The following is a 14,815-nucleotide window of genomic DNA, read 5'->3' on the forward strand; positions in this document are numbered from 1 at the left end:
AAAAAAAAAAAAAAAAAAAAAAAAAAAAAAAAAAAAAAAGGGGGGGGGGTGGGGGGGTGGAAGGGGAAACGTGATCACAGTGCTATTAATATTTAACAATTACTGTAATACCAGCTTCTTTCTAAAAGACTTTTTTCAATGCATCAGAAGTTATTTAATAAACTCCCACATGTGGAGGAAATAGCATTTTTCATATTGTAGAAAAGCCAGCGCATAAAACATGCCATCCCATAGCAGCACAGAAGATCTCAATTACAAGCTACATTTCAAGGTTATTTCAGTCGCTCTTAAAAAACAAGTTTTTTCCCTGTTCAGAAAAGCATTAGGAGCTTGTATGCAGGTCTGCATGCCACTTTTTCTTCCAGCAAAATAAATAAGCCCATTCATGTTTCTATTTACATTAATCCACTTACTTAAAGCCTACTTAAGAATTTTTTGCTTTACAATTTTACTAATGAAATAGCTAAATAAAAACAGCAGTGATTTCACACCCTCCCCCTCCCCACATTTGCTCTGAAAAAATAATATGGATCCTTAGTCTCAAATAATTAAAACTCACAAAAAATTATTACAACTCCAAATTAATAAAAAAACCCCAACCCACGTTATCTTAAGGATGGCAGCAAAGAATTTCACATCCTCTCCATTTTTAAGCCACTTTTTACATATATTTTGAGAGTAAGGCCCATGTCGTGCAAAGAAAAAGTTCATACCTCCAACACATTAATAAATTCAAGTATTTTAAAGCTATAGTTATCAATCCCTCGAAACCATGTGCAGCATATTAGCAATCTTATGCATATGCCTCAAACAGATGCAGTTGATGCCCATACCTAAAGGGGTAATTGATCGTGGTTGTAGATGAGTCTCCCACGTGTGAACTATGACTTCGCAGGGACCATCGATAGTCTGTAATTTAAAAGTTAAATGTCTGCAATAATTTCTTTTGTTATAGCTGATTTTCTACCCATGAAGCTGTTTGGGATGGTTGTGAACTAAACTTACAGATTTAAGAAATAAAAAGGAGAAGAGAGAGGGACAGAGAGAGAGAATGAAAGAGAGGAAGAAAACAGATGAGGCTTGTTTCTTACCCCTGCAACTGCTGATGACGCTACCTGAGGCGTCGGGTATACATACAACAAAACTTTGGACAAAGCCTGACAGGGTGGAGAAGTTCCGTGGAATTCCTAAATCTTTACTGCTCACAGCCGCTCCGCTGGACTACTTCAGCCTCCTTCTGATACAAAACCCCCAAGTGTCCCTGACCTCATTAAGTGGCTTTGCTTTTTTAAGATACCACAGTAACGGTTTGACAAAACACATCCCACGTACTCGATCCTATTTGAGCAGTCAACAGCTGCAGGGATGAGCTCTCCTGCCAAATTCGCTTGACCAATTCAAAGTCTATAAAACCTGGTTGTAAATTATTTAACCATCTAATTAACACATAAATACAAGGAATTTTGCTGCCTCAGAAGGAAGAAGACACTGATACATCTCAGTTGGCCAGCAGTGAAGTCTCCATTTGGAGCAGGATAAATTTGATTATTTCATTCAAAAAAGAATTACTGTCCCTCAGAAGACTGCATTTGTTGACAAACATATCCAAGACTCAGATAGATAATCAGAGCAGTAACTCAATCTCTTCTTTCAGAAGAATTTCAACAATTTGAAACAGCTTTCTACGGTAAAGCATTCGGGCAACCACTGGCTAGTAGGAGAAAGAACACGCCTGATTCCCAGCTCAGTCACCCATGTGTGGTTGTTGCTAACCTCTGTCAAAGCGGTGCAGAGTTTGTCATTTTGGTCTTTTAGCCAAAGTAACTCTTATTTCCAAAAAGACTTGCTGTTATTGCCAGAGTTGTAAAAGCTTCAACGCCAACCTGTCCCACTATGCCAGGTTCTTGATTAAACAGATTTCAGATCAGCAAGCACATCCAGACAATTTTCAGCCACAGCAGCACAATTACACCATACCATAAAGCCTTGTTATCTTAACAGTGCAGTGAGGAAGTTCTTTAGCAGCAGGTAGGACTTCTTGACATACGTAAACCACATTTAATCTGCTCTGCTTTTGGATGCGTTAACTGCAAATGTTGAAATATTTAAAAAGCACCGAACAAGAGGTGTTTGCTCAAGTTTTAGCTAAAAGCAATTGAATTTTTCTAACGAATTCAGAGGCATCTAGAATCAAGGGTCACATCAGAATAAAATACATATGCTTAAAGTTATGCTTTAAAGACAGACTGCATGTAAAGAGAAATGAAATAAGACGACACTATTGTTTTCAGTTTATTCCTGTTACAGGGCAGTTATAACTCCCCATTTTCTCACGGCTACCCTAATGATTACCCTTACAGACTTCCAGAAAAGCAAATCCAGAGAAGCTTATTCTCCCTTCTTTAAGAGCAGATCCACACTTGCACGTCACAATCTCGGCTTCCCAAGCTGAAACCGGAGATTGCCAGCAAGGAGGCTGCCATTTCCCAACCCCGCACAAGCTCTGACAGCAACTCCCAGGAACACGTATAGAACTTGTAGCTTGCAAACCTGGGGAATGCAAGTCTGTCCTAACATGGGTTAAGCTGTTATCTTCAAAAGGTAAGCAAAGGTCTTCCGTTGTGGAAACCCCCAACATCAATATTAGAATACCAGTTTACTTCTTGCACTAGTGTATCTGTACATTTTAATCTTAGCTTCTAAAATTATGAATGAGAATTTCAGTAACATTATCCCAGCAATAAGGACAACATGCTGGATACATTTAGCGAAATTTCATCCCCTGAAAGAGGGATGATTATGCTTTTTATCCCATGAATCCTCAACACTTCCCAAACCAAGTAGAGCCAAGCAAAGCTACCTGGAAAAAAAAAGGGCAATGGATTCGAGAACAGGCACAGACACGGCTGAGAACTCTCCCACAATTCCTGCTCAGATCATCTCTCTGTTTATAGGCATTTAAAATAATGTTCTAATTACAAATAATGGAAGTCACCATGGCCAAGAGGTTAAAACACTGATGTCACTTCTGCAGCGTATACTGATGACATTTGAATAACGGCCCAGTTCAGATCAGCCCGTAACACCAGTAATCAATGCATCATCTATAATCACAGTATGATAACGCTACCTAAAGAGTCAGCTTCTGGAATTAAGGGTAAAACGCCTATGCAGCATACTATTCCGGAGGTTCAAGGCAGTCTGATGCACCATCAGCATGGAACACTTGGGTGCTCAGTACAATCAAGAAGAGAGGGTACTTCTGTGGATGTTTAATGGATAATTTAGAATGCCAATTCCAAACTTCCTGATTCAAGGCAACACAAGAGTAGGCATTAGGAAAAAATAACATCATCCTAAAAACACCACATGTAACTACATTTACCCAACTGCACCTCACTTCTTCAAACTACAGTTCAAGAATGTTAATCTACTTCAAGAACATGCAACAGCTGAATGAATTAGGCTTCTCTGCTGATGCTGGATCTCTGACAAAAACCTCTCTGGATTTCTGTATCATGTAAGGGACAACTGAGCACCAAAGCAAAGAACCAACCAACACCATTCGGCCGTCGTAACCAACTCTGCGAGGCAACAGCACATGTCAGTCTCCTGCCAGGAAGTCCTGGGCCAGGCAGAGATTTCACAGCTCTAGTATTTCCCGTCACAGTTTCACACACCACCTCCTCTCCCAGCGCAGTAACGGCAGAGGTACGTCTTTGTTATTGCCAGCTTAACCAGGGGTTGTTAGTCTAGCAAAAGCACATCTGCAGCATGTCAATATTAAATTACTGCGCCTAGACCTAAGTTCTGCCTTTATCACTACGTTCCAGGCACTACGTGGATTCCATTTAGTTACATTTTAGAAAATGAAAGTCTCATTTGAAACCTCTGTAATTAAGCAATATTCTCACAAGTATGAAAAACGTTCACCAGTTCTACAAGTCCTGCTCTATGCATGGAGAGCTTAGTTTTCCACACTTTCCTTGAAAGGAATAACCCTAAGTTTGCACACTTATTTACTGCTGGAAAAACAAATAGGGAACACAGCTTCACAGAGTAAGGTGTACATTTACCTTATGAAGGTTTTCAAATACGCATCATGCAAACAACACACATAAAAACCACTCTCCTAAAACATGACATACAGAAGACTTAAAATTGCAGACAAGGGGCTCTTGGTGTGTTACGTCCCCTCAGCAAACAGAAGGTACATGTGGAAGAAACATGGGAAGACCCTCACAGCAAGGGAGCTGACTACGTTTGAAGAGCAAACCTCAAGCAAAATAGTTTAAATTACTGTCTTATTTAATCAAGTGTATGTATTTACTTTGCTTTTAAAATACTTAAGATGACTCTTACATTATACCGAAAATGTTTACAACATAATAAAAGCTCTTGATATGTAGGAGCCAAGACTTTCACCAACTTCACAGTAAAATGTTCTTTCTCTATACACTCATTTATTTGTATTCCTACAAAAATTCTATAAATTTCAATACATTAAGTGTATTTAAAAAATACTTTCCTTTTTTTTTCCCCCTCCCAACTTGTGAATTATTGTATCTATTTTCACATCTAGTCTGTAGCAATATTTTGGATAACATGAGAACTATCTTTCTGTGTAAACATGTATCACCCCAGGTTTGCCACTACTTCTAGCTCAAGCATCTTCAAAGACACAGTTGCTAGAGAAAGGAAGGGAACAGTTACTTCAGCATCACTTACTGAGTTACGTGGTGTCAAATTCATATATTCTGACTTCCACATATATTTCAGACTATCCATGTATGTAAGTTATCCTGCCACAGGCCATGACACACAAGATTGTGCTGACACAAAAGTTAACAGTGTCTGCAGAATCATACATCGCAATGCTATTGAATTTAGGATATTAATCACTTGCAATGCCTAATGAAAAAAAATTACTGAAATAAGAACATTGAAATAATTCAACTTAAAAGGATCTTTTCCTTATCAGAGTTGTTAATGCTGAACTCTGTGCATTATGTCCCTGTTAGAACGAAGGGATCCTGCTTTTTCATTGTTCTTCAAAAACTTCACAGAAAGAGGGAGAAAACATTGTGGCAGGAATTCATTTCTTCGAAAGACTTTACATACCAAGAAATAAAGTCCTGTGCACTGAACAGGTACAGGCTAAGGGGATAACCACGCCCCCCGGAAATTCACATACTTGGTTTTGTAGGGTCATTTTCTTTTTTCCTTCCTTTTATATATAGTAGCTCTTTATGCTGATATTCCATAAAATTTATACTTACCTTGGCAGACTCTGCATCACACGGTACATATAGCGTGCACGATACAGAGCACCTACTTAAAGAAACACACTCACCAATACACATCGTAAACTTTTTCAAATGTTAAACAGAAACTGCTTTCTATGAGCACATTTTCTGCCCATCTGTTCTCACTACATGTGCTTTTTTCTATTTTGAACTTATGGGCAGCTGCGAAAAACATGGGAGTCTCATCACGGCTGCCAGGCAGTGAGAACCAATCTACCTTTAGCCTCCGTCTGACCTCAGAAAAAGAAATCTGCTATTGACCTTCCCTTCTCTTGCCTCAGAATAACAATTTAAACATCAGTTTCAGCAGTCTCTAATTTTTCATTTAAAATTCGTGTCCGTCACTGAGATGACACCTCTGTCCAATGTTTTTTCAGTGAAAGGCTAGTCCAGATGACAAAAAACTTGCTCTTGACAGTAATTTAAAATATTTTAAAAAGACACGGACATGATGATTCTATAACTTTCTATGCACATTCAGCTACGGCTTTCACAATCCCAATTTCAATGAGGAACTAAAGCCCAGGGCGAACAGCTACAGGATATTAATAAGTAAGAAACACAGCAAAGACTGCTTTAAATGGGTTATTTCATAGAAGTATTACTTGTTATTACGAAAATCAGTTAATGAGCAGCTTATTTCCCCAAATCAGTCCAGCTGTTTTCTGGATGCAGTCTCATCCCTACTCTGAAGAACCTCCCCCTCACCCCAGCATAGTTTCTACAGACCAGTATACTGACACATACGTTCAACTCACATGCAACTTTGACATCCATACCTGGAAAAACACTTCTGTGTCTGTCTTGGGAATTTTTCTCCAAGTCATGCAAATACTTAAAATTATACAAACCTAGAGAAAACACTGGGATGCCCCATTCCTTGTTTTACCTTTTCACTCCGAGAGATTAACATGCGTTAATTATGCAGCACAAAAGCTAGTTAATACTTCTTATGCTTCACCGAAAAATCAGCAGTTGATTTGGCAGAGTTACATACACCTGCTCACACTAACCACTGCTCTCCTGCTATCCCTTGCTTACGCACTAGAGATCCTTGCCCTGCTGAAGTCTATACTCAAAGTTATACGTGTAGAAGTTGTTACAGCTCCACTATAACTAACGAGAACTTCACTATACCAGTTAAGCTTTACAATAATGTCAGGCATTTCACTATCGCTGGAATTTTTAGAGTACCAACACCGGTAAAAGAGAGAAGACAATTTAACAGAAATCAGTTAACAGCATATGGTCATGTATTTCCAGGAGTGAACTGTTTGTATTTCCACCAGTGTGTTCATGTTTCACTTGTTGCAATCTAAAATTTATTTCTAAAACCTTAAGTTTAACTCAGAAAATGCTTTTTACTTCAAATAAGGGAATTTTTTGCTAAGGATGAGCCAGGTTATAATAGAACAGTTGTACATACCTTAGGTTCTAGGAAGTATCCTTTAAAATACCGATACCAAACAGGAACTCCTCTAGGAAGCTCGACAGTAGTTTTCCATAATTGACTGCAGGGAAAAAAACAAACAAAAACCCCACAATAGTTTCAAAATGCAGCCTAGCAGCCACTTCAGACATATGTCTGCCCTAAGTGACACTCTATAACATTGCTGCAAGAAAGGTTTTTACAAGGTCACTTAGCCAAATGTGCTCAAAGCACTATAAACATTGAGAACTGAAATTGCACTTTCTAATCTACAGATCTCAAGTGTTCTAATGCAGCAAGAATTCTCACCCTCACTTAGAGATGGGGAAAACATGACAGAATAATTCAGGGACTCATCCAAAAATCACAGCAAGTCACTGACAGAATTATAAATGCATCCTGCAAGCCCTATTTCCCTGCATCGTACAAACAGCGATAGGCAGGGCACCGTTAAGAAAAGACGGAATTCCTTCGCTGCATTAAACTTCCTTCACATATGCTCATATTTATATCCACAACCCGCTTAAGCATTTTAATGCAACTCTCAATTAAAATAATCTTCTCCCCATCTCTCTATAGCCACAATAATAATTTGTAGAGGTTAAAAAGAAAGTGAACACTAGAAACATCTCCTATAACTTGCTTGTAGTTATGGGATTAAGAATTATCCACAGCACTTTCTTATTCAGAATGTCTGTAAACTACTGAACCATGCCAGCCACAACAGTGGAAGCATCATCTGTAACTAGAAACACAAACCCAAGTTAAATATTTTCTTAGACACATTCCTAAGCATTTAAAACATTCAAAGGAATACCAGAAATTCTGGAGAGTTTTACTAAGAGTACGTGTAGCTCAATAACTTACAAGCTCAAAGCCAGCATAAAATTTGTTGCTCCAGAACCCCAGCTACTTCAGAGGAACAAATAAAAAACAACCAAAAAACCCAACTTGCCGATCATCAGTTTGGAGGACCACTGCAGCTTGTGGATTCCAGTTTCCCAAAGCACTGCAGCTCCCACATATCGCAAAAACCTCTCCTAGAAGAGCCCCAAACAGAAAAACCCCACAGTCACCATTACTCAAGCCTATATGGATTTAATAAGTACATCTTACACTGTCAATCCTTCAAATATTTTAAACATATACAGCAGAACCACCCCTCTAAAACTCCCTCTTTTCAGTTCAAAAATTAATTTTTCCCCCACCGAAGCTACAATGGCATTTTCTTCACCATCACAAGCACCTCACAGAGAGGGACTACGGACAACCCCGGGCCTTAAAAGGGCTGGCTTCCCAATCGCTTCGCAGTGACACCGTTCAAAAAGCCCTGGAAACGCAGCAGGCAAACTTTCACTGCAAAATGCTTATTGTCAAGATGACCCTGTTTTTTTCCTCTGGGCTGTATCTTTTTAAATCCATGTACATATACACACACACAGCACCGAGTAACTTACATGGCTAAAAAGAGAATTCTCTAAAATTCACACCAACAATCTGGAAAGCACAGACAAACAGGACATTGCCAGCACTGTTCCCAAGACAACAGCAGTGATAAAAGACAAGCGGTAAGGGCAAATTCAGATTTTGCTTTTACAGGGTTTCAACAATATTTTTAGACACACTATGCAATTCACTGCCTGTAACTGCCTAGGTCAGGTGCTTTACCCTTCCCACTCTGTACTGAGGCACAGTATGGCTTGTTTTTGCAAGGGGGAGATAAAAGGGGGAGGGAAAACCACCTGAATGCCACGCAGTTATCATTTCTGACTGGAAAAAGTAAAAAGAAGCTGAAATTCTTTTAATAACCCTTTAAAACAGCAGCACATAGTACATCTTGGTATACACACCAGCCAATCTCTTAAGTGCCATGTAAATTATGTTGTTCTTCGTAGCAGCTTGCTAGCCTTCAACTTCTCCCCCTCCCCTTGCCAGGGCACCTGATGCTACTGACAGCTCCTTCAGCTACAGCACAGAGAAAGCTACTCCAGGCTTTCTGCCCAGTCTCAAGGCTTGCGACAGCCTTGCTGATGTTGCAACCTCTCTGCCTGGGACACCTCTGCTGGAGCAGGATTTGTGTGTACAGTGGGGAGCTAGAAGCTCCATTTTATTTCCTATGAGCTAATGTTTGGCCACCTAGCAGTCTCTTGGTATGGGACTGTGTCCCCATGAAGACCTAATGGAGTCACAGCCAGTGACCAATGACTCTCTTCTTTCCACTAGGATGAGGCAAAAACAAAGCACCCCATGTCACAAGCATGTAAAAGCCTACGTCGGTGTGTTGGACTTCATCATCAATGTTGACTCAGGAAGTGGTTTGGCTAGAGGGAGGGAGTCAAACCATCATTCCTGCACTGGTGATGCCCTTTTGTCCTGCCAGTCAGCCTGAAACCACTGGCTTTGACATCAACAGGAAGGGACAGTCATGAGGAGACAGGTATTACGTTAGTGCTCACGGTGAGGATTCTTCTCTCACCAACTAACTACTCACTGTGGTGATCTGACAAAATCAGTACATGACATTTCTAAATAAACTGGAAGTTTTGCTGTTTGTAGAACTGCTGACAGCTCTGAACCCCGTCTCTCTTCTTTCACAAGACTGCATCTTGACAGTGCTGTATCTCAAAGCTCTTCTCCGCAGTCAAAACCACCAGCATCAATAATGTCCTAAGCAGAAGGAATCTTCTTTGTCACCTCCTTATGCTATACGTATATCAGTACTTCCAGGTAATTCTTCACAACCAGGCACCAAGGCAGGAACTAGTTCTCCCTAATCCTACTTTTTGCTGCAGGTATTACCAGTAAAATGAAAAGTTTCACAGGCAAGGTCAACTTTGCAAGCGGAAGCAACACTACACAGGATAAAAAAAAGCATGGCTTGCAATAGTCCATTGTACAGCTACACCAGTGCTCTAGAAACTCATTTGATCTAAGGACAAATTACTCTTTAATTTTGAGGTTTCCTCCAGAGTGCTATAAAACCCCTCTACTAAAGGCTTCATGTCGACATTGTGTGTCAAACTTGTTTCCACAGAATAAAGTTACTAGGGACAGAACACAGATTTTAAGACAGTCATAACCGTTTCAGTAGCATCAAAATCTCTAGCACACTATGAAATTCTTGTTTGAAGAAAAAAGTGGAAAATAATTCCCAAACCTCATTTTCAAATTCCTATGTGAAATTTCTTAATTTGTGTATTTTATAATGAATTATTGCTTTGACAGTTGAATGACATGTTCTTTTACCTCTGAGAAAAAGGGACAAGACATCCTTTGAACATTCTTCTATTCCATTTCCTTCTAGTTAAACCACACAAAAAGCACGATTTGGGTACCTGGTACTGACGGTCCTCTTACTTCAAAAGTGACTTGAGAAGAGGTCATGCTTGCGGAGCTTTTGTCTTAGGATAGTTGAAATCACCTGTAGTGGGAGGGAAAAAGATAGCACATTTCAGGAACAATACTCCCCATCAGTTGCTGTCCTAAGTAAGAGGAAGCACAAATCCCACCACTTGGAGGGAAGCAAGCCACTAGCGATGTTACTGTGAGTGAGCAGTAAGGACAGAAAGCTCTTTAAAACCAGCAACAGCCCCAGAAAGAGGCCTCCAGCTGCAGAGACACTGTTGCCACACTGGCACAAGAAACAGACTACTAAATCAAATATTCTATAGGGAAGAAATAATATCACGCAGCATTCACAGAATCAAATACTAGTGATGATGTAACATATTCTTTTATATTATTTATGAAAGTAGTAGTTATCCCAAAGTCCAGGTCCAGATGTTGCTAATAATCGTACTGATTATATACAGAATGAACTCTGCAATGCTCAGAACTAACCCATTTTTTTAATATCACTGTTGTGAGGACTGTTGTTTTGGGTTTTTTGTTGTTCGGGTTTTGGTGTTATTGTTTTGGTTTGGCAGTGTTGTTTGGGGTTTAACTAAGCAAATAGAATGTTTTTATTGCTATTTTTGAACAGGACTAAAAGACTCTATTTCAGTACGATGTTGGTCAGCAATTCTTTAGTAACAGCTTTATTAAGGACAAGAAGAACTAGTGGCACTAGAGAACAATCTACCTTTCATTAGCTCTGCTACAAGCCCCTGCCTTTAAATGGCACAGGGCAGTTCCACAGATGTCTTGAAAGTAAGAAAAGCTAAAGAAAGTCAGACACCAAGTAGGGGGAAAAAAACATAGGCAGCTCATAATCCATCCTCATTTCTCCGGGGCAGTCAGCAAGTTTAAGTTCTGAAGTTTCAACACCTGCAATCTTCCTTCTGGATCTTCCCCTTCTTCTCTATCAATATATTTCTTTACTAACCATGGTTTCCTTTACATTCCTTTTTCTTCCCCCCCTATTTCCCTCTCTCCCTGTCAAGGGAGATGACCCATTGGTGGTAAGATGATGGCAAGAAAATGGTAGCAATATAGATGGTTCCGATAATGTATTCCAATTCTGCATGTAGTCTTTTACTTGTAACGTTCCTGCAAATGATAAAATTGCCAATTACTGAAGCTAGAAATAAGCACACTTAACAAACAGGAATTCCATGAAGGGCACACTCCTGATGAACCTCATCACGGATGTGGCATTAGGTGGTACATTAACATCGACACACAACCTAGCATCTATTTTTAGCAGTTATTTATAGGTGCAGAAACGCAGTATGTTTCAGTGCTTAAACTGAAGGGGGACTTCTGAAACTGGTCCAGTAAGATGCAAAAAACTCAGTTTCAAGCAGAGAATATTAAATATTTTAGTGTGCGTTGATGATGATACTGAATAATTGAGGGCCTTGGCTATGTCTTTGGTTGGACACCCTTTAACTGGAAAGGCAGAGAAGCCAAAAGGGAGATGACATCAGGAAAAACATCTTGCTAAAGACTGTGACGCCGGTAAGTGACAGCTGAAGCCTGAGCCCAGCTTTCCAAAGCAAGAACAGGCTTTTGCCTTGTAAAAAAAAAAAAGCAGCTGTTTAAGTCAACGCAACATGACTCAAAACTAAACTGGACAAAACCCAGCATGTCTGCCTTACTCGCAATTAATTAACTACCCATCCATGCTACAGAGAAATGTGAAATCCTGTGAAGTCTATAAAGCTTTTAGCCAATCTTGTACAAATCATGGGTACCTACTCGCAAGACATTTGTGGGCTTTTCTAAACCACCTAGCAAAAAAAAAAAATTACTTTTCTATATAACAGCAGGTAACTCTAAGGAGATTTTGATAAACTGACTTGGGGAAGTTGTCAAAATTCTGCTCAAAAAGGCATTTTACCTCAAAGATCTACTCAACCTGCCCAAGAGATGTTGAGTATCAGGATAAGAAAAACTCAATTCTACGTGACCGAACACAGGCATGATTTTTCCAGCAGAACTGCAGCCTCAGCTATTGCACTTCCATTTTCACCATTTCAGGGTGAAAACACCTCTCATTTTGAAAAAACACTTTTTCTAGCAGAACACTCTATGTAGAGACACAGCAAGAAAAAATAGATCTGCTTTTTGTTAATGAACAAGCCTATGTTGTCTATCACCATGGACTTATAGGGCATTCTGTACTTTCAAGACATGATACAAAAATGCTTTATTTACAGGGGAAAAAGCTGAAGTTTAGCTGTCTAGTTACTGGTGGTTCCTGAGAAGAGGGAGTAATTTCATAGAAACCCTGAACAACCAAACCTTCTGACCAGCAGGTGTCAGGCCATCTTTGAAAGCCACCTTCCTTCCTTCAGATTTTCAGCACTGCCTCACCAAAGACGTTGACAATGAACACAAAACCCTCTCTGATCCCCACACCTGTAAAGAGGGACTGTTCGGGAGAACATAGAGAATCCCCAGCTCACAGGGGTCCTAACTCTCATCTTAGGGGAATTGAACCAAGTTAGAACAGTCACATTAAAAATGTTAAATGCTTCCTAATCAGCAAATATTAACAAAGTCAATCAAGCAGACTCATGAACTAGAAGTCCTTGTGCAATGACCATTTTTAAACAACCTTTGGGTTATTAAGTATCTGCTGCAGCTACACATGTCCAAATGCTAACCTGGGGTGCAAACAACAGTCCCTCATCCTACTCCCACCTCCTCCTTTCAGTAAGCTTTTTCAGACTGCAACTACACCCAGGCAAGAAACAAACACTTGAATCTTGGTCATTTCCCCATGGGAAAGAGAGGTCTCACCCAGGCAGATATTCACACAACGGTATCAGCACTTCACTAAACAAGTGTTCCTCTACCTAGAGGTTCTTGTTTTTACAACAGAAACACGTTCTTTGCCCCACCATGTCACAGTTCAAGCCTCTCTCGCGCTCTCCTCCTTTTGCAAAGCAAACTCTTATCTTTCACAATCTCTGGAGTTTTCCCAAGGAGATGGTGCCTGCATAGCAGCAGCACTCTGAGTCCTGGGGCTGTACTGAGCTGCCTTCAATCCACCAACCTCACTGGGTAAAACAGGCTGTCTGCAAAACTTCCAGAGCAGGGGAAGACCAACAACCTAGCAGGTAGAGTCATGTGCAACCTTGGTTTTCTTGCCACAAGAAAAAGCTCTCCTCACAGTCTGAGGGAAAAAAAACACAATGGGGAATCTTGCCATTTCAGAAATCCACTTACTTGCTTCATGCACCCAAAAGAGAAGCAACAAAGCACAGTATCCTACAGGCTGAACAGAAGAGATGTCCTCCTTGTTCTAAAATTGCCTGTAAATTTTCCTTTCACGATCTTCTCCTCCTCAGCACCTGAAGGAGTACAAGAGCGACAGGATTTAAAGTACCTCCCTAAATAACAGGAAACCCAAGCTCTTCCCTCTTGCTTCTAGAGGGGTACTTCTAGAAGATTCAGGCAAACAGCGGTGGACCCCTAAAGGCACTCACTCAGAAGAGAAAACAAGGCATTTCGGACTCTGCTTACGGCACAACAAAATCAACTCTCAATGTATCACAAAATATCGCAGCTTTCCTCTAAACTGAGGTAACAAAGGTCATGATGGGTGGAGAGGATCAAGATAACTTTTGGCTGCAGTCAAAATGTGCCAGAACCCGAACTTAATTTAATAATTTCAAGCTTGACGTTCATTTGAACCTTCCAGCTTACAGGACCCATGAGCTTTAGCAGATTACCCCCACCTTAATTTCCTTAACCTTTCCAATATATTTTAAGAGGTATTGGCTGTTTGCTCACCTGCATCCTATACTCAGCATTTCAGGATAAGATAAATATCCACCGAGTAATCTGGAACAATTCTGGAATATAACAGCCTCGCTTGCAAACACTGAACAAATTTTAGACACTTAAAAATTCATTGCATTCATAAAGCCAGACGACACGCAAGTAAGATTTTTAACAGCAACTCAAAAAGGTTTGCGAGACTCTGACTTCTGATGCTCTAAAGGCAGTGTCTGATACAGGCTTGAAATACAACGTGATCAATTTTTTTCTACTGCAGAAACTTAGAAGCCTAAAGGCCTCGAACTAACTTTATTTGCATGAACAGAAGACTCCCAAAATTATGCAGGAAACGCTTTAGGCAACTATGTTTAGATCTGAATGAAAAGCTGACTTTGTAAACTGCGAGTTGACTGTACGGGCTGCAGAATGGTTGGTTATACTCGGCAGCAGGACGAAAAATACCCATTTGCATCTAATGAGAGAGGAGAAGGGAGACAAACAGACCAAGCGTCTGGAAATTCTACACTAGCTTTCTAAACTGGGGGGCCCTGCAGGGAAGCTTTCCTCCCCTCTCTCCCCCCAGAAACTCCCAAGACCCTATCTAAGAAACTATTAGTAGAAACTTCTGAGGTAAAGCTATCGACCCCAAACTCTCTTGGATAACCTGGTGTTTAAGGTTGACTGGATAATACATCACAGATTTTTCAGTGAGGGCAAAATACAATTACAAAAGCATCTTTTTAATGGGTGATTTTTTAGAAGATATCCAGGTATATAGATTTTTTTTTTATAGGTACTTAAGGGTATTTTTCACAGATAATTAGACAATTAAAAGGAGACAGCTAGATGCCTGGATAGTCCTAGAATGTATTAAAATCTCTAACATAAAAATATCAACGCATACTACTTC

At 40.0% G+C, this 14,815-nt stretch overlaps 1 protein-coding gene across 1 annotated transcript in view; it reads right to left on the reverse strand.

Moving 5' to 3' along the window:
• Window positions 1-10,156, reverse strand: part of LOC104500269 (glycerophosphocholine phosphodiesterase GPCPD1-like) — a 13,344-nt gene extending 3,188 nt beyond the window's left edge. The window contains exons 1-3 of the mRNA XM_010143884.1: window positions 10,071-10,156; window positions 7,691-7,775; window positions 6,733-6,817 (exon numbers count right to left, since the gene is read on the reverse strand). Coding sequence (XP_010142186.1) covers window positions 6,733-6,817; window positions 7,691-7,775; window positions 10,071-10,119 — 219 coding nt within the window. The 5' untranslated portion in view covers window positions 10,120-10,156. The remainder of the gene's footprint in view (window positions 1-6,732; window positions 6,818-7,690; window positions 7,776-10,070) is intronic.
• Between the last annotated feature and the right edge of the window lie 4,659 nt (window positions 10,157-14,815).

Source organism: Buceros rhinoceros, unplaced genomic scaffold, assembly GCF_000710305.1.
Source record: "Buceros rhinoceros silvestris isolate BGI_N320 unplaced genomic scaffold, ASM71030v1 scaffold37739, whole genome shotgun sequence".
NCBI lineage: Eukaryota > Metazoa > Chordata > Aves > Bucerotiformes > Bucerotidae > Buceros > Buceros rhinoceros.